Source organism: Hoplias malabaricus, chromosome 9 (assembly GCF_029633855.1).
Source record: "Hoplias malabaricus isolate fHopMal1 chromosome 9, fHopMal1.hap1, whole genome shotgun sequence".
In the NCBI taxonomy this organism is placed as follows: Eukaryota; Metazoa; Chordata; class Actinopteri; order Characiformes; family Erythrinidae; genus Hoplias; species Hoplias malabaricus.
In genome coordinates, this window is record NC_089808.1 from 9,998,190 (window position 1) to 10,019,296 (window position 21,107).

The 21,107-nt window shown below is 38.0% G+C and overlaps 1 protein-coding gene across 1 annotated transcript; it reads right to left on the reverse strand.

Annotated features, from left to right (window-relative positions):
• Positions 1-493: 493 nt before the first annotated feature.
• Positions 494-18,452, reverse strand: angptl1b (angiopoietin-like 1b). Its single transcript, XM_066681520.1, has 5 exons — positions 18,363-18,452; positions 7,509-8,347; positions 5,608-5,801; positions 3,144-3,414; positions 494-2,698 (listed from the first exon to the last, which is right to left on the reverse strand). The coding sequence occupies exons 2-5, from the start codon at positions 8,299-8,301 to the stop codon at positions 2,511-2,513; spliced, it is 1,446 nt and encodes a 481-aa protein (XP_066537617.1). The 5' UTR covers positions 8,302-8,347; positions 18,363-18,452; the 3' UTR covers positions 494-2,510.
• Between the last annotated feature and the right edge of the window lie 2,655 nt (positions 18,453-21,107).

Below are 21,107 nucleotides of genomic sequence, written 5' to 3' on the forward strand. Positions count from 1 at the left end.
AAATAAATTATTGTTATTTTTTTAGCTACTGCAGATAAAATTCTGATATCAAGCAGAGATATTTGTCAGAGACTGCCTCTAAACTGAAGCTGGTCCAAATCTGAAGTAGTACACCGTATAATTTATCTTCATTCCTGTCTCCAGTTTTCTGTGCAGAGTCAGTTTTATGATGTCCCTTTGGCTTTCTTTGTCAGTTTTAATCAGAACACACACATGTCTTTTTATTCACTGAATGCTACTGCCAGACCCCTTCTTTTGTGTCTTGTCTCAAGATCGGACATATAAGCAGTGAGCAAATTCTTGACATTTTTAAAGGCTGCACTAGCATATCACAAGTACATATTTAAGCAGACTGTTAAAATTATTACTTCAAAGACCTCCTCCATTTAAAATAAAAAAAAGTATTTAACCTTTAACGTGGATGTCTGTGTGTAAATAGTAGAACACTGCAATACTTGTGTAATTCTGATTACTTTATTGAACATCAGCTGGGATGATGAACACTTTTGGTTGTTGTTTTTATTTATTTATTTTAACCACGTGTTAAAGGATGGCATGATGGAGCAACAGGAAATGTCAGTCACACGGCTCCAGGGTCGCGGTTGTGGATTCAAACCCCGCCTTGGATCACTGTCTCTGAGGAGTTGATTGTGTTCTACCTGTGTCTGAGTGGGTTTCCTCCAGGTGCTCCACTGTCCTTCACTTGCCCACAGTCCTAAAACACATACTGGTAGGTGGATTGGCTAAATTACTTTCAGTATAAATATTTGGCAGCAAAGGGGATGTCACCTAATGCGTTTTAACACCAAGATTGAGTTTTACTATTTTATAGAAGGCATTTTTTAAAAAAAGCATAACAAAACAAAAACTGAAAACATAAATATTAACGGTATTAAAATAATAATATCAGAAGTCATGATTATTTCTGTGCATTGTTTGCTCCTTTCAGTGCACCAGGTTTTGGAAGCTCTGGGGCTGCAGAGCTCCACTGGGAGACATTTTTAGCAGAATGTGATTTCACCTAGCATCTACATCTCTTAGTCACACAACATGATATGTTTGTTTCTGTTACTACACAATTAATTCATTTTCCTCTTCATTTTCTTATAATTAAATGCATTGCAGTGATAGCTTTGCTGCCTTAGAAATCACATCTGCTTTTGTTATCTATAACAACTCACTGCAGGACACAATATCTCATTAAGATTTAATAACACTGTTTCTGGTGTTTTTCCCCGATCACTACTGCGTGTAAAAGAAGTAAAACCAGGTCTGGAGTTTCAATTCTATTTATGGATTTCATGGCTGCAAAAATTATTGATAAGTGGTCACAGCCTCAGTCCAATGTCTAAGCATAGTGCTATGTGTAAGTGTACTGTCCACTGCTGACACTTGCTATCCAGCTGTTAGATGATAACATTTTAAATTAATTTAATTTAATGTTAAATTATGTTTATTTAATGTTTATTAACAAATTAAAAAAAAAATCCATCTGATACCACTGTTGCCAACACTGATACCCAAGTCAAAACCTGCACTACGTATTATTATTTCAAATCTGCCGTGTTCTTATCCTATTTCAGCAGGCTTACAGCTCAGTTAAAAGCGTACTTTTTATTCTGTAACAGCACATTAATTCTTGTACAGCTTCTATATTTTATATTCAAATTTATTTTTGTTTAAATTGCACTATTTTCATTTTTTAAATACTGCTTTTGATGTTTTTAATTCATGTTCTTATTTAAATGATTTTTACTGTTCCTTTGAATATATAAAGCACTTTGAATTGCCATTGTACATGAAAAGAACTTGCCTTGCCTTGGTCATGATCAGTCTTGTTCTAAGTAGACAAGCTCCACTCTAGATTCTGGAACACTGCTGTGAGAATTTGATTGCATTCAGCCCAGAGAAACTTGGTGAGCTAAGGTGCTGATTACTTGTGGATGACAAAATACAAATATAATTCATCCTTAATGCATTGGACACAGCTTCATCACTCCACTTTCCACTGTTCCACAACCCAGCGCTGGGGTCTTTATACCCAACAGGCAGCAGTTAGTAATGGACATGGTGACCTTGGGCTCATGTGCAGCTGCTGCAGAGCATCCTATCTCACTCGATTGGTCATTTTTGTTCTACGGAGACACAACTCTCAACACAGATGTGTTGAAGAGTGTTTGATTTCCGGGTTGTACAAGCACAAAATTTTAGGACAAATATGAACTATTACGAAAGAGTCCTAGCAAAAAATTCCAAATATATAAAGGTAAAATGGCATTGTACAAACAGTGTGCTGATGAATGCCTGTGTAAGCCATAGGTGCACATTAAAGTAGCAGAAATCACATATTAGAAGGTGTGTCCACAAGTCTTTAGACATATTGTGTACATTTAAATATAGAACTGAGAACTGGACCCCGGTTCTTTCCCTTATTCTCCATTGTGGCAGTTTAGCCACTGTATACATGTGGAGAATTGTAGCTATGTTGAGTCTTTGGCTGTGCTTTTTATTCAGTCAATGGGTCTGATCATCATTCGTACAGATTTCATGGAGTAGAATCCTCCACCATAATCAGCCCAGAAAATCCCATCCTGGAACTTGCTGCGATAAACTCCTCCAGAATACCACACTCCATTCAGATTGGTTTGTCCGCATGCGTTGTACCACCAGCCGCCTTTGTGGAAGTGAGCACAGTTACCTGCCCGAATCCAGAGGAGTTATATCAGTGAAAGGGGAGGGAGAAAGAGAAAGAAGAGGACATTTATAATATATATTATTGCTCTCTTACAACAGTTCTATGAAATGTAACAGCTCTACCCATACCAAGTGCTCCTGTATGGTCAGTGGAGCTGATAAAAGGGATGGTGGGTGTAGAGACCTTTCTGGGTTTTCCTAAACCAGTTATTGTTCAGTGTAGTTTGGAAAGAGCATTTTTGGAGCATTTCTACTGGTCCATTCATCATGAATTTTTCACACAATATGAAGAATAGTGGGTGTTGTGTTTAAATGATTTAGTAAATTAAATCAAAGTGGATATACATGTTTTTCATTGGACAGCGACTATATTTAGTGTCACATTGATATAAGATTTCAGTGTTTTTATACCTATAACATTTTTTTAACATATCAAAATTGATAATAACCTGAAAAGGCATCCTTATCCCGGTCCAGGGTCGTAAACTGTTTGCCGTTGTGGCTGGTTAATGAGTCACCAGCGTTGCCCTGATATGTGCCCAGACGCAGACGGTAAGATTCACTCTCAGGCTCCAGGTGGAAGCTGCTGTAGGCGGCATAGACCTTCTTCTCCATCCAGTCCTGCATCTCCACTAGCAGCTTGTAGTCCCCCTGCCTCCCCATATTGTAAATGTTCTCCAGCCCCAACCAGTGCTCGCTGTCAATGTTGCCAAAGCCTTTCTGGAATGGGATGAAAAGGAAAGTGAGTTTGTTTTGAGTGGTGCTGTGTTACACAGACTCAACAGCGGAAACATAGGTTTGTTACTATTTAGTAGGGCATACTGATTATTTATTAACCTCCTTTTGATGCCTGATGAACTCACCCAGTACTATTGGCATGCGGACTGTGAAAACAGAGGAATAATCAAACAGTAGGAGCTATTTGATTAACTGCTCAACAGCTGATTCATAATGTTTAATATTTATAGCAAAGGCTTGATATGAAAGCTGCAGATCATTTACTAAGATAGTCCATTCACCACAGATTTTGCTGAAAGAGTTCAAATCATTTTGCGTAAGCAAGCCCAATTTGTGGCTGACGTTCTTCCCTGAAAACATAGAAGTATCTTAAATCTATTGATTCAGATCGAGGTTTTCCATTAAATATCTGAATAATGACAAATGACTTGAGGTTTCTCAATGGCAGGGGCTAGAATTGTGCTGAGAGTCAGGGTTTGTAGAGTAATGGGGCGCCAGTTTTCTGGCAGAGTTGTTCGGAACACTCAATCAGCCATGAAAGCTTAGATAACGTCCATCTTTTCATCAGAGTGTGATGCACATGGGAAAATGAACCCAAAGTCTGGAGAGAGAGAGGAAAAAAAAGACTCATGAACTGAGGTTGCCTTTTTCATTTGTTGCCTTCAGCAGCATTGAATCTCAGCTACTCAGTTTTAGAAGTTATGGATGCAGAAATGTATGACACTTAAAACAATAGGCCATATTGTTATGTTATAAGCATAATTTTATGAGTGGGTTTATTTACAGTGCTGGCAGAACTTTGAACCCTCCAATTTCAGTGTTTATTATTCTGTGGCAAGAAACTCTGAGAAAAGTCAACAATGGCCATTCATTGAGTCGTCACAAATCTGTTAGCAAACAGACCATCAAACAGATGTATATAAAGGAATTTTTCCCACCAAAATGTATGCATAAATGTATCATTAAGATGAAGTCCCAGTACGGAGAGAGAGCCTTAGAACTGTTCATAATAATGATAGGAACCAGATGTTTGAAATATCTCAGATCATCTCACTAGCAATCCATTCTGACATTTAGCTTACTTTCACTTTAAATCTGGCACCAATGGTGTTAGATATGTGCATCTGCATAGTAAAATGTATCCGCATAGAGTATCAACATTGTTCCCATGTGTCCAATTACTGGATAAAAAAGATGTACATGGCTTCCTTTATTGCTGGAATGAGAATGATCTGACATAATACGACATAAGACATAAATGATGTGTGACATTTTAGACAAAATGTGCTATAAAAAAGCTGGGACAGGGCAAGATCTATGAGCACCTCTGTGTTACATCATGTTTCATTTTTTAAAATGTTTGGAACAGACAACAGTAATTATTGCACAGAAAATGTCTTTTTTTTCTAATTTTCATAACACTTCAGCTGCCACATGGTCTGAGGTGTTCATCGCCATACATTGGGCTTCAAAATGCACCAATGGGACAGAGAACTGGACTTTAGGCAAGAAGGAGTCCAACTGAAAAAGATGTTGTCTAGATGGCAAAATATGTGGTTCCAAAATGTGTATGCACCGCATACACATTAATAGTGCCTTCAGAGGTGTGCAAGATATCCATGATATTTGAATTATTATGTCCCTATACTAAAAACAAAGGATAAGTTGTCAGATCACTGAATTTTTCCACTTTGTGTCAGTTCATCTTGATGAGCTTTAGCCCAGAGCTTAAGCAAAGGTCATATTTCTAGATTTTCTGGTGATATTTAACTATGACTTAACATAGTACAGTCTTGTAAATGTTAAAGTTTTGCCTCCTCAGACCACAACTGAAATTGCGCTTGAGGCCAAGGAAGCTCTAAGGCACTTGGGTAGGAGTCCTAGATGGCTTTTCTGTGGGCAGCGTAACCAGTGACACATACTGCCTTTTATAAACCCATCATGCCTTAAGAGAATGAAGTCACTGCATTTTATTTATATGATTTATTTGTCACTGCATTTGTTAATGAGTTCCATCACATCAAGCACTGAATTTAGCAAAAAAAAAAAAGTAAAACATTGCTTTTTAATTCACATGTTTTTTAAGCAAAAATAATTTCTGTGTGAGAAGAGATAAGAAGTGAAAAGAAATATTGCTTGGTTAGATCAAAAATAAATCGTGGGGCTCAGTGTCACCTTGTAACTTTCCCAGTTCCTGAAGAAGTTGACAGATCCATCTTTCCTCAGCTGGATGATGGTCCAGCCTCCGTTGTCAATGTCATGTTCACACCAAGCCTGGAATGGCCTCTCAGTGTCGTCTGGTTTCAGAAGGTACATTCCGCTGGTGGCATGCCCAGCCTGAAGCGCATGGAGGCAGTCACGGAAAGGACCTGGAAAACCAAGGAGAGCAGAATAATGAAAATGTGCTCAGTTTAGGCTGCATTTAAAAGTTAAAAGGTTTTGAAAAGGTTAGTTTATTTACTGAGAAAATGTCATTATGTTGTTTACCATCTGCCCTTACATCTTGGCAATAAAGTGTGTTAAAGTCAGGTCTTTTATTTGAAACAGAGGAGGAACAGCAGGAGGCCGGGCTGTAAAAACAAACATGGACGCCCTATACTTGTGGTTTTAGTGTTTTAAAACCTGTACCAACTGGATGGCAAACTGAAGTAGCATAGATATCAGATTCTTTGTGGTTAGTTGGACTGAGAAAACCTAGACTTTGAAATATGCCTTTCAAAAATGTGCAAGCTGTATTTTCTTACAAGTCCCAGACATTGAAATACATGGCTGCAGTTTCATGGGTGGAATTGCAAAAAGTACTGATGATTTCTAATGATTTCTGGGAACTAAAAGAATACAGGGCTGTGGATTGTACTTCATGTTTATTTAATAAGCATGTCTGAATTGAAAATGATATAATAATAAAATTGGAAATACTTTATACTTTTTCCTGTGGTATCCTTTTAGAAAAGTCAAGTGAGCTTCCAAATTGTTTAGGATTTCAGGAACTGAACTGAAGTTCTTATACATTAAACTAACTACCATAATATTTTGGAATTTTGAAAATTTTATGCCAGGGCATTAATTCACATATTGTTCTTGTTTACTACCAGTGTTAGCTCATTTATTGACATACATACACAATTCTGGGCATATTTCAGTCACTTACTGTCATATTTCACAAAATGATTGCAACATTTACATTACTTATTGATAGTTACCTCAGTTATTGGTTACTAATTAACTTAACCTCTGTGATTTGTTATTTCACATAGTTCCTTAATATTTATCTCCCTTATTGTAGATTTAACCGATTTAACATTTCACTCCTACTGAATACTTCATGACTGACATATTCCACTCAGTTTCTAAAAACAACAACCAGGTAATGGATTTCTTCACACTGACATTTATCTAAGTTACTGAATATTTCATTAAGATATTATCATGTAAATTTAAGTGACTAAATATTTCACTTTGTTACGGGCATGTTTCAGTGTAAAATCTAAGTGCTGTACAAGCTACAGATACAAGCAAAAATTCACATGATTAATTTAGGAATGCCTCAGCATAGTTTTGGGTTAACATGCCAACATGATTTCCACAAATGTGCTAGCAAAAAGTAATATTGTCACATTGTTTATTTTTTCTGTCTAAGGGTTTGCCACTGGAATATTAAGTATAAAAACTAATACTTTCATCACAGACAAAAGTTAGACATTCATGAAAGTTTCTTGGCCTGTATGGTCAGAGTAATATCTGCATTAAGCTGCTGAAGCACTTATTATGCAGCATATGTTTAACCCATCATTTCTGATTCCAGCTATTGACTTTATGGACTGAGAAAGAAGTTGTGAAACTTTAATATGGTTTACGTACTACAACAATCTCTTTTATTTCAATAAAGTGTGTGAAATTGGTTTTCCACAATGGTTTTCCCTTAAAATATCCAAACCAAAACATTGCTGAAAAATATATAAGAACACACTGCTTAGTATAGAGAATGTATTCTGCTGCGTTAGGCTACTTGTGTTATTCTAAAGTAACAGAGGCTAACACATGCTTAACTCATTGTGATTGTAATTTCCAGCTACCTTCAGAACTGAAGTTGCCATCTGGAGGCCGTTCAGGGTCCAAGGTACTTCCAGTGGGTTCTGGGCCTGCTCTGGAACCCCGTTCCCTGAGGAAACTCCGGCTATGGTGCCTCTGGATCTCATTGGAAAAACGGGGCACATGCACTGGAATATTCTCAGGAACAACTTGGACTAAAGGTGGAGCAAGTGGTTCCTGCCTGCGACCGCCGTATACCTGCAGGCATCTTTCTTCGAGAGCACCAATAAGGACAGACTGGTTATTGACCACGGCAGCAAGGGCAGAAAAGCGCACCTCCAGCTCCCTGTAGCGGGCAGAAAGGCGCAGCGCCTCAGCAGTGGCGTTGAGTATGCGTCCCTCCAGTTGTGCAAGTTCAAGTGAGTTGTCTCTCTTGCGAATAATCTCATGCAGAAGCTGCATGTAGAGTTGAGTGACTCGTGAATTCATGTTGCGTGACTCCTTCCGTAACAGCTTCATCTCACTCACCATGTTGCCATCCACATCCACTACCATCCGCAGGGTGTCCATCTCGCGTCTCTGCTTGGACAGCAGTTCACGAACATCTGCTATGTCCAACCTAGTCACGCGGTCCTTGTCCGGAGGCGCTGTCCCTCTGCTTGCGCAGATGGGTCCTGTAATCTTCTGCTCAGGGACCAGGAAGGTGTATGAGCACTTTTTAGGGAGTCCATCAACCCCATCGTCTCCCAAGGCCCTTCGTCTCCGGGACAGGCCCATGCTTTGACCCAGTATCCAAGTGCAGAAGACAGCGCACAAGCTCCAGACGCTGGGACCCATTGTGAATTTTCCGGCTGCTGCTGGCAAAATGCACTGGCACTGTCACCTTAAAACAAATGAGGCACATGAGTCATGACATATTGTCTCTCCTCACAATTTCATGCAGTTGTTTCCACAGGAGTCAGAAGGTTTGTATACCAAGAAACATCTGCATGTTGGTCAGTCACAGCATACCAAGTATCTACAGTCACATCCTGGAGTTAGCCCCTCCCAGATGGAGAACCCCCACTTTTGGGGTATCACATCTCAAGCCAGAGCAAGTGTGGTTAAGCCCACCTCTATTATGTTACAAGGGCTTTCAAATGCTAACCCCACTCTCATCTAACTTTGAAGGTCAATGGAAAATAGTTTTGCTACATTGGCATCCCATTCAGGCAACAAGACAGTATTGATCCTTTTTCAGACAGTTTTATCATGACAACAAGATGTTTTGACTTCATTTTAGCACAAATGAAATGAGTTCATTTTATTTGTTCATTCAAGGTCTTGAAGCTTTTATTTAATTATTAAAACATAATATAAGATATTGGAATAGATGTATTGATACAAACTTTGAGATCCCAAATGATTTACAATTTTACCTTGAGAAAACATTTTTCTTAACAATTAATTAAATAATTATAGCTCTTACGAAAACAATTAAAATGAATTTCATAGCATGGTAAAATGATAATTAAAAAAATAATAATAAACATTCCACTACAGCAAACAATGTTACAGACTAAACATTAAGTGGAGAACGAAAACCAAAACCGTTGGTTTTGCTATTTCTACAGAAGCTGAAGTTACATTGGTTTTTCTAACTGTCCCTGGTTTCTCCTAAATTGTGGCATTTGGAAACTGTATAACGTGTCATATGAGAAGAAGCAGCAGTCATATGTGTATGAATAATGCGTCCGCTAGTTTCTGTAATCTGTTTCTTTGAGTCAAGATCATGCGCTGAGGTAAGTGGGCTTGAAGGCACCATGAAAGGCACCTGGATTATGTGTAAAAGAGCCATGCCAAGAAATCGTTTCTACAGCTCTCTTTTCCACGAGTAAGTCTGGCCAATGCGTTGACAGCTCTTGGTTTAAAAAAAAAAAAAAAAAGAATGAGGCAAGCACAACTGACCAGATTCTAATCCGAGGGTGTCTGTGCAGCATGTTGGGAAAATTGCTGTAATTGTGCGCGCTTGACAGAAGTAAAGTTTGGCCGAAAGTGCAAAAGAATTTGCCACACAGAGGCCTAGCTCAACTTTCGAAACTAACACTGACCTGGCATTGCAAAATCCCCCTGCAGAATTAAGTGAAGGCCATGCGCTTATAAACAACCTGACAGAAAAAAACAAGTAGTGCCTATTTAAGTGGTTTTGTGAGAATTTCCAGGCCAGTGAGCTGTCTGAGAAGATATAATGGGCAAAAGTTTGGTTCATTTCCCAGCCTAAAATCACTGCAGTGGTGAAACTCCCCACTTCATCATTTGTCAGAAAAAAGACAGACAGAAAAAAACAGGCTGGCTGCTACCATTAGAAGCTAAGGAAAATAAATAAGGTCAGATATTCTGTTGAATAAGAATGTTGCCAGCAAACTTCACTAGATCAAAACATGCTAACAGTTACCTCATATGCAATGCCTGCATCCAAAATGGACCAATTTGAAGTCTTCAGACCGTTCTTGTTTATTGTTTGAGACAGTTATATGGTCACAACCCCATTTTTCAAGAAGTCTGTGTTGAGATTCGTTTGTGGTTTACAGATGTGCTTCATAACACTGCCCTAAATGGCAATTGTGATGAAGTTCCTACACTATAATTTTACAAGTTTCCTTTGGTATTAACATCCTTATTCTTAGTAATGTGGCTTGAAAACTAAAGAAAAAGATATAAACAAATTACAGGTGGTCTTACTGTTGCTCAGCTCTAGGGTCTTGGGGTTTCAAGTTTGAGCCCCACCTCAGGTTACTGACTGTGAGGAGTTTGGTGTGTTCTCCCTGTGTCTCCCTATTTCCTCACGTTTTGTCCCAAAAACCAAAAGCACATGCTGGTAGATGGATTGTATATTCATAGAGTGCCTATATATGTGAGGGCTTGAGTGAATGTGTGAGTGTAATGCCCATTAATGGACTGGTGGCCCCACCAAGGTGTGTCGTGCCTTGTACCTAATGATTCCAGGTATGCTGCAGGCCCATCACAACCCTGAACAAGAGGAAGCGGTTACAGAAAGTAAATGAATAAATAAATACAAACAAAATCACTAAGAGTGCTTTAGTGTAAAATGTTCTATTGTAGAGAAAGCTGAACTGGCAGAATTATTCATAGTAGTGCTTATAGGAACAAGACATCTGCGTCTAATGACTATAAAAAAGAAAGTGTCGTTAATGGAAGATGTTATGAATACACTGCCTGAAATATTGTTTTATGATAGTTTGACATAAGATTCGCCTGCTACATATTTTGGACACAAATTACATAACAGATCTTGCTCATAACTAACTCACACGCTCACTAAATCATATTTAACAAAGTACTCCACATGACGGCTGATTCAGTGCTTCACATCAATGACACTGTGTCTTCTTTAACATTCCTTTCATGATGTTAAAATGCATTAAAGGCACTATGAGGTACAATAGTATCCAAAGCCTAATTTAGCACTATTGTACCATTATTAACATTACAAATAATCAACAAGTGCATGGTATATCATACTGGGTAACACTGCCTTCTTCTGCAGATTATGTTTCAGTTTTCACCTTGCTGGGGAGGAACACAATGTACCACAGCAAGACTCTTAATGCTGCATTACCTTGCAAATGTGACACATTTAAAATTGTATGTCACTCTGGATGAGAGTGTCTCTCATACTGATACTCCAAAGATTCTTGTCTGTAAGTTCCTCTACAGTGAAACATTACTAGACTTTTAGTTTACAACCCAGATTCCAATTAAGTTGGGACATCGTGTAAAGCATAAATAAAACCAGAATATGATGATTTGCAAATCCTTTTCAATCTATATTCAATTGAATACACCACAATGACAAGATATCTAATGTTCAAACGGATAAACATTATTTATTGATTTTTTTTCTTTTTGCAAATATTCACTCATTTTGAATTTGAGGCCTGCAACAGGTTCCAAAAGGGTTGGGACAGGGACAACAAAAGACTGGGAAAACCATCTGTTTGGACCTTTCCACAGGTGAACTGTTTAATTGGAAACAGGTGAGCATCTTGATTGGGTGTAAAGAGAGCATCCCTGAAGGGTTCAGTCTTTCACAAGCAAGAATGGGGTGAGGTTCACCACTCTGTGAACAACTGCGTGAGCAAATCATCCAACAGTTTAAGAACAACGTTTCTCAACGTACAATTGCAAAGAATTTAGGGATTTCATCATCTACACTCCATAATATCATCAAATGATTCAGAGAATCTGGAGAAATCTCTGCAAGTAACCTTTGATCCCTCAGGCGGCGCTGCATTAAAAACCAACATCATTCTGTAAAAGATATTACCACATGGGCTTGGGAACTCTTCAGAAAAACATTGTCAGTGAACACAGTTCATCTCTCCATCTACAAGTGCAATTTAAAATTCTACCATGCAAAGCGAAAGCCATACATTAACAACACCCAGAAACGTCGCTGACTTCTCTGGGCCCGAGATCATCTGAAATGGACTGACACAAAGTGGAAAAGTGTCCTGTGGTCTGACGAGTTCACATTTCAAATTGTTTTTGGAAATCATAGACATTGTGTCCCCTGGGCCAAACAGGAAAAGGACTGTCCGGATTGTTATCAGTGCAACGTTCAAAAGCTAGCATCTCGGATGGTATGGGGGTGTGTTAGTGCCCATGGCATGGGTAACTTGCACATCTGTGAAGGCACCATTAATGCTGAAAGATACATACAGGTTTAGAGCAACATATGCTGCCATCCAAACAACGTCTTTTTCAGGGATGTCCCTGCTTATTTCAGCAAGACAATGCCAAGCCATATTCTGCATGTTTTACAACAGCGTGGCTTCGTAGTAAAAGAGTACGGGTACTAGTCCTGCCTGCAGTCCAGACCTGTCTCCCACTGAACATGTGTGTCACATTATGAAGCGCAAAACACAACAATGGAGACCCCAGGGACTTTTGAGCAACTTAAGTTGAACATCAAGCAAGAATGGGAAAAAATTCCACCTACAAAGCTTCAACAATTAGTGTCCTCTGTTCCCAAACACTTATTGAGTGTTTTTAAAAGGAAAGGTGATGTAACACAGTGGTAAACATGCCCCTGTCCCATCTTTTTTTTAACGTGTTGCAGGCCTCAAATTCAAAATGAGTGAATATTTGCAAAAAACAAAGTTTATCAGTTTGTACATTAAATGTCTTGTCTTTGTAGTTTATTCAATTGAATATAAGTTGAAAAGGATTTCAAATCATCATATTCTGTTTTTAATTATGTTTTACACAACATCCCAGCTTCACTGGAATTGGAGTTGCACCTTTCAGTGTCTGAATTATTTGCAAATTTTGGATTATCCCATTTAGGGGTAAAAAACTGCTTCTTTTAACAAGGGTTTACTGTCTCAATAGGATCCAGCTGTCAAGAATTCTGGAAACAGACAGAATTTTCTACAGTTTCACTGTGAAATTGGAAGAGGCGAAAGATGATTGGACTTACAAACCACACGCCAAGGGAAAAGACTGTGCCTCATCACATCTCTGTGATTACTGGATTTAATGGTAGAAAATGACTTAAAGGCAAGAGTCTGAAAGGTTTTCTTTACACAAATTGCAGTAGCTCTGTTTCTATTGGTGAGACTCTTAGCTGAGACAAGTATTTTACATATTTGTCAATGTATAAATGGGAAATAGAACATATGATAAAGCTTTTGTTTCATATTAGTGTTTGTCTTTTCGTGGTCATGATACACTGTAATTTTGTAGGTTTACAGCTTGTAAGTTTTAATTTAAGTAAATGACTTCCTCTACTTCAAGGTTCAGTCATTGCTGACACAGGTATTCAAATCATTAACATATGCAGGTAGTGTTGCAGTCACACAGTTCCAGGGGCCTGGAGGTTGTGGGTTCGATTCCCGCTCCGGGTGACTGTCTGTGAGGAGTTGGTGTGTTCTCCCCGTGTCCGCGTGGGTTTCCTCCGGGTGCTCCGGTTTCCTCCCACAGTCCAAAAAAAAAAAAACACACGTTGCAGGTGGATTGGCGACTCGAAAGTGTCCGTAGGTGTGAATGTGTGTGTGTCTGTGTTGCCCTGTGAAGGACTGGAGTCCCCTCCAGGGTGTATTCCCGCCTTGCGCCCGATGATTCCAGGTAGGCTCTGGACCCCCTGCGACTCTAAATTGGATAAGCGGTTACAGATAATGGATGGATGGATGGAACATATGCACTATATGTCCAAAATGGATATATACCCACTCACTCATCTTCTAAAATTAAAGGTATTATTAGGTAGTTTATGCCATTTGCTTCAGTAAAAACCTCTATTCCTCTGGGAAGACTTTACATTTATGGTAAATTCATGTCTGTAGGCTTTTGATGATCTAAATTTAACTATGTTAGTCCAGCAGCACTTCTCTAATGCTGCTGCTGCTTTGTGTTCTGATGACGTATCAGGCTCTTAAAGAGATGTCCCATTTTGTAGGGGAAGATTTTAAACCAGTGGTAAATTAAATTATGAGATGTTGGACCACTTGTGACTTGGACAATTAGTTCTGGATGACAAATGCCACTCCAACTCCTCCCAAGGGTATTTAATGTTGCTCCATCAGTCCACAGAACGTAATTCTGCTACTCCAGAGCCCAATGCATAGGAATTTATAACCCTCTAGCTGATGCTTGGCATTGGACATGGTGATCTTAAGTATCCTGTTCTACTGGCCATTACTTTTTCATGATGTGTTCACAGCTGAATACAAATGGGTGCAATTTAGGGGCATATTTGTGAACACCAGGAAAAAGTTGTAATGGGTGTTTAAGATCTGTACTCTTGTAAATTGAAGCCCTTGTGAATTGCAGCATGAGGTTCATCATTCATAGTGTTCTAAATCATTATTTTTCCCTAACATGTTACAGCAAGAAAGAAGCATAGCAAAATGTGCAGGGAGTTGTAAGTTGGGAAATGAATGAGCTGCTATTATTCTGTCTCCTAGTGCTTAATATAAGAATCAAATTACTGTATTAGTCTGAAATGAGAGTGAGAGAGAGAGGGATAGAGAGGTAGGAGGTGAAGGAAAGGAGACTGGAAACAAAGCATAGCTCTCACTTCATAAACATTGTCTCCTGCCAGTGGTGTTCCAGCATTAATCAGAGAGAGCAGGGTTTTCCTCTCAGGAGCTTTGCTGTGGGGAAATGGCATGCATGTAAAACCATCACCCAGAGCTCGCAAACCTAATCTCCCTGGAAGAACGCTTAAAGACAGAGTGATACTGGCCAAGATCCTCCATCATTCAACAATCCCTCACAGATATTCTGTGACTGTTTCTAAGCTCTTTTGGCCAATGAGGTCAAAAATAAACAAAAAAGAGGTACAAGTGAAGTCTTTCTCAGAGAGAGAATAAAAAGAGGGCAACATGAAAATGAATTAAACTTAGATCTGTAGTAATTCGTATGATCTTTCACAGGAAACCAAACATAGAATCAAGAGTTTTTCCCAAGGCACCCCAAACTTTGCTGACTAAGCAGGGACATTTAAGAGATCAGTGTGTGTGTGTGTGTGATTATCGTTTTTAAGCAAACAATTATTGCCCATTCCTACATATGTTTTGGTTATTATTAAAGCTAACTCATCGTAAAACCTTACTTTAATAAACTATTCGTGAATTACTTGTGGCATTTCAAAATTTAAGATCCCTAACATGGAATAAATTCCTGATCTAAAATATCTACAGGTGTTAGAACTGCACAAGCAGACACTTTAGAACCCCAACTTACGCAAATAAGTTTTATTCATTAGTTCAGCCTAGCCTATAAGTGGTTTGATTCCCAATCCTGGGCCAGACCCCTAATATTATGTTAGCATAACTCTTTTAAATTTTAAGTTGCTTAGAATGAATGTGGATGAAATGCCATGCATGTACAAAGAATTTGAAACAGATTTTGAAGAATGGAAATATGAAACAGTATCAAACACACTACAACCAAAATGGTGGTACCATCTTAGGACAAAGGGGCCACTACTCCAAGGTCCTTATGACTCAATGTAAATGTAGACTTATTCTAAAACTGAATGTGATTTAAAGATTTAATTCCACCAATGTTTTGACAAATGACATAAAAACAAAGCCACACAGAGTTATTTGATTTTAAATGGGCACGTGTGATTCTATACAAATGTCCATGATGTAACTACAGGCATTTAACTCTTCAGATGTCTGGATTCTATCGACACCACTTTGAAAAATCCTGGATAATTTTTGGACAAGTTCCTGTTTGTTGTCTACTGTTTCAAAAACTTCAAAATCTCAACCACTTGAAAGATCTTGATTTTTACCTTTGAAATTAAATGAAATGTAACTGTGTTGACAGTCAACAGACAAAAATGATTGCCAATGTTTGGACCAAAGAAAAACAAAAAAAATAAAGATTTTTTTTCCCAGAGTACACCCGTCTAAAAATTGGTGTTTCCTTTTGGCAGGAAGAACATGCTTGGATCTACTCTCAAAGACCAGTAGAGCTATGCTGAGAAAGAACGTGTTTAACACAGCTGGTTAAACTCATGCAAAGCACTGTGAATTTTCAAATTATTCCTCTGAGTAAACAACTCCACATTGTATTTGAAGATTACACCACTGAATTACAGGGAACGAGAAGTAATTTCAGTTTCCACCAAGACCTATTGCAACAGTGTTTTTATGCTGTTAAGCTGACCCTGTTATTTCTGCTGCCTGTGGAAAAAAACATTCCACAGATAATTCATTTTTCTCCTACAGATGGACTTTGGGTTGCCACCTTTTCAACAAGCCAAAACCAGACCCCTATGCCTCAAACACAAAGTCAAAATTCCATTCTATAAGCACCTTTACCCTTTAATTTAGATTTATATATATATAAATCTAAAGCATACAGATATAAAATATAATATATATATATATATATATATATATATATTTTTTTTTTTTAAATAAGAATCCATTTTTCCATTCCCTTGTATACTGCTGCACAATGCACTAAACAGTGATACTTGATCTGTAGTTTGCAGGCCTGTCAAACTGAATTTCAGTGGCTGTTGGTCACACTGCAATTTTAACCATGTAAACAAGAAATTTAAGGTGTGTGTGTAAAAACTTGGAAAAAATGTTTAATTTTATTGCCTATTTTCCAAGCATAATTTCTGAGAATGTTACAAAAATGGACAAATTACATTAAAAACAGGACAGACATCATGAAAACTGGACTGTCAGGGTGAAAACTGGGGAGGTGGCAACCGTAGCTGGGCAGTAGCCATTAGTATTCTCCTCCTAGCATGTTGATACTTCTAACAGGCTATTTACTGTCTGACATGCAGTGTCACCAATCACTTGTGCAAGTCTGCTTGAGAGTATTTAACAAGTTTGTGATCATTTAAGCATTCGGTATTTGATGCTTAACAGTAAGTCATAGCCTTTATAGCTCCTGGACAAAACAAAAGAAGCAAACGTCAGATTCCAAACCTGATGTCTTAAATGACTGACTATACCCAATGAAAAAATATGACTGATTTATGTAGACTGAAAGTATCTATTTTTTTAAAACTGGTAAATATAAGAGTAATACCTCACACAATATTTTGGTTTCTGAAGGAACCATGTTTAAGAAAAAGATCTGAAACCCTAAATGTAGAGGTTCTTTAATTATTCCAAAGTTTCTCAAGCCTCAGAAATCATCGATTCTATGGTCATTTATAGAACCAAACTCACTCTGTGTGATTTATATAAATAATGCTTTTTGGTGTCTTTTTTTTCCTTCATCTCCAGCCTGTAATACAAGAGATGTTATTTTTAAGTTCTTTTGTACAGTTTCTATTTATCTATACATAGTGAACATTTTAGTGTTGTGCTTTTGTGTTCAAATGATAAAGAAGAAAGCAAAGTTTCAAAAACATGTCCAAACATTTTCTGAGGACACCAATGATATAAAGATACAAATGCGAGATGGCATAGAGTAACTGTTTCCATTTGATGGCATTTTTGATTATTTGCATGATGTGAATGTGTTAAACCTCCCCATACAGACAGGTTCAAAAAAAGGATTTCTGTAGAGCCATATGCATGATTCAAGAAACATTTAAAAACTTCTGTTTCTAAAAGTGTATGCTTGTATAATGCTTGTACGGATAATGGGTTCCTCAGAGCAGTGGCTTCTGGTTTTGATTTTGAACTGACTGAAAAATCAGTTGGTAAAACAAAATATGTCACATGCAAAGATTCTCTCAATTAAAACCATGAGTACTGGCCTAAGGCTTTTAAGCGTCTGTCTGAAACTTGAGTCACACAGACTCTGTTTCTAACCAAATCCGTCCCTGTCTCCGTCAGCAGATTACACACACAGCTTCAGCCAGAGCAAGAACCTCATGTGCTTCACAGACAACAGCTAAAAACTGAATTATATAATCTAATACCTGTATTACCTTACACTGGCACTAAACAGTGTACTTCACAGATCTTTACATTTACATTGCAAAATCATCCTGATAGTTCATTCAGTAAGCATCTAAATAAAATGAACAAATCTGAATTGACTGAAATTGACACTGCATTTGACAAAAGTGAATCCAGATGTAATGCATTAAACAGAACTAAAATAAGTAAACAGAATTTAATTGATATCAATTATGAACTAAATTGAAACGAACTGAACCGAATCGTAAACAAGCACATTTTTTGAATGAATAAACCATCATATATAGTGTGTTTATATGTTTAACCTAGAGATCTGTCTTAATTCCACAATCAGAAATATAAGGTTTTCTTGATGACTATTATAATAAACTTTACTAATTCACAAATCTCTTCAGGTTCCATTCAATTACAATGTCAAGAATATGGTGTACTTTGTTTTTTAATTGTTAAAAGAGCATAAATTTAGAAGAAGATAGCTCTTACCTCTCTGGGTTACTATAGAGGATTGTAGTGCTGCTGTTGGGTTTGAGCGTAGCTTTACACATCCAGCATGAGTCTGAGCTTAGCTCCCTCTGTTAATACTGCTGATCAGGAGCTCCTGCGCTTTTTATTGCTCTGAGTGTGTGTGTGTGTGTGTGTGTGTGTGTGTGTGTGTGCTCAAACACCTCCATGATGCTGGCCTGATGCAGGGCTGGTTTGACCGCTCTGGGGTTTTCCTGTGTGTGTGTGTGTGTGTGTGTGTGTGTGTGTGTGTGTGCTCACCGTCTTAAAGTGGCTCTCCACTCTGTGTAAAAGAATAAGACTCCACCAAACATCTGCCATTTAATACTGTTCACCCGCAGCAGAATTAGCCTGAGATCCCACACTGAGATATTTGTAGGAAAACCACTCAAAAATTTACATTTTCCATCTGTTTTCCATTCACATCTGTCCAAGCACCGCTGAACTATGTGAGAATCATATATTAGTTTATTCACTCAAAACAGGGCTGTCCAAGAGTGGCCCACAGGATAAAGTTGGCCCTATGAGGATGTTGGCTTTGGTCCATCAGGAAACTATGCTGAACCCACCCCCAAAATACAGTATATTTATAATACATCATAGCTGTCCGAAGAATCCATGTATATTTTCCATTTTTCATTTTTCTGCATCATTTGAAAACATACGTTGCTTTAAACACTATGTGAAATGTTCACAATAATGCAATCATTAAAAAACTAATACAAGTTATTGGAATATTTATGTGAGGATTTGATTCCTTTTGGTCACAGAAATTTGATGGAGGTCAGGTGCTAATGTTGAGTGATTCATTCTGTAGTACATACATCACTCCACAGAGCTCCATCACTCCTGATAACACCCCTGATAATTGAAGTCCCACTGCTTCAGTGCCCAGTGCAGTGAACGCAACTTGAAAAAAAAATGGCATAGTAAGTCATAATTATGAGATAGCAAAACATAATAATGAGATCATAAGTCATACTAATGGGACAGTAGTAAGTCCCAGTAGTAAGTCATAATGACAAAAAACATCATCAGATACTAAGTTATAATTATGAGAAAGTAAGTCATAATGAGATTCATTCATTCATTCATTATCTGTAAGCGCTTATCCAGTTCAGGGTCGCGGTGGGTCCAGAGCCTACCTGGAATCATTGGGCGCAAGGCAGGAATACACCCTGGAGGGGGCGCCAGTCCTTCACAGGGCAAAACAGACTCACATTGAGATACAATGAGATACTTGAGATAATTATGAGATTGTGAGTCATAATGAGAAAGTAAGATATAATTATGAGATAAGTCATAATAATGATAGATTAAGTCAAAATGATCCAATTTTTATGACTTACTACTTACTATACTAAGTTAAAATAGTATAAGCTACTAATTTACTAAGTAGGTAGTCAGATGTAGGGATGGGTGGTATCAATTTATTTCAAATCATCATACCATCTGAAAATATTAATATGTTATGTGGTGTTACAGGGGTACAGAGATAGTTTAAGGGTTTTTGGAGTTTTATGCTGAGCAGTTCAGCTCAACACAACCTGACGGCACACACCAGCATACATGTTGACTATAAAACTCATGTCTGAGAGAGCAAAGTCCAACAATTGGTGCTGGAGGAACAGCAAAGTTAAAAAAATGCTCTCCACCATTCTGAAGTGTAGTTGGCCAGCTAGGCTTAGCTAAGTGAGTTAAAAGGGGTTAAAAACCACAGCACAGACTGTGCTCCAGGAAACTGAGTCTCGAATCACACACATTCAATTGCACCCTCCCTATGGCTCTTTTGGATGCAGGGGAATGACTTCATTTTGCATCGTACTTAACTTGTTCAGACACAGAACAGAAAATTGACACACCAGACACATGAGAATTTTGAAATACTGCCCTCATTTTTAAATACATTATACCAAACCCTAGTCTGATGTTAATTTTGTGTTACCACTAGATGTTTATAAGTAGAACTGTATGTGTTGAGATCATCATCTTGTGACATAACAATGAATAAAGAAACCCCCACTATACCTATTTCACACTGACTAACAACAAAGCATGTAATTATATCTGGGATACTAATATTTTTAATTCAACTGTATACTACAGTAGGCAGTAACTATCTCTAACCCCTGACACTAACAGTAAAACCTAAGCCTAAATCCTAACCAGCTTGTCTAACAGCTTTCTCATAATTATTAATCATTTCTGTAGTATTTATAGTGGAAGATGATGCCAATAAACATAGCAGCACTTTTTCCATAGCCATTCATTCTGGAAGGAGTTGTGTACTTTATTAATATGTTGAAATCTTAAAATGTCTCAAACAGCAAAGTGCTTATTGTTCACCATTTAAGGATCCAATTGGGTTTGTTCTTTGCTGAGGGCTTAAGTGACTCATGCTTTAAACTCTGTATGGTTTTGTTTCATTAGGATGTGCGTGTGTGTGTGTGTGTGTATCCCTGGCCTGTGATGCATGCAGAGTTTGTGTTTGGTATTAAAGCAAAATTGGACTGGTGGAAGTCAGTAAAGGCAGAGAAACAAGCAAGCCTTGAGATCCTCCTTATTCTAAGAGGAGCTGTATTGCTTTTCCCTGATGGGCTGTAAGAGTCTATGAAGATATTACATGAATATTAGTCACTCATTATGTCACTGCCTTGGAATCAGATCTGAAATTAGGTGCTCGGTTCTACCAAACAGAAAATGAAGGTAGACTCAAGGCTGGCTCTA

Bases quoted from the DNA above. Each gene is read 5' to 3' on its own strand.
- angptl1b (XM_066681520.1), bottom strand. From the start codon at position 8,301: ATGGGTCCCAGCGTCTGGAGCTTGTGCGCTGTCTTCTGCACTTGGATA. The intron at 5,802-7,508 runs GTAGCTGGAAAT...TTGGTTTTCCAG, and splicing joins TGGCAACTTCAGTTCTGAAG to GTCCTTTCCGTGACTGCCTC. The intron at 3,415-5,607 runs GTGACACTGAGC...ATCCCATTCCAG, and splicing joins GGAACTGGGAAAGTTACAAG to AAAGGCTTTGGCAACATTGA.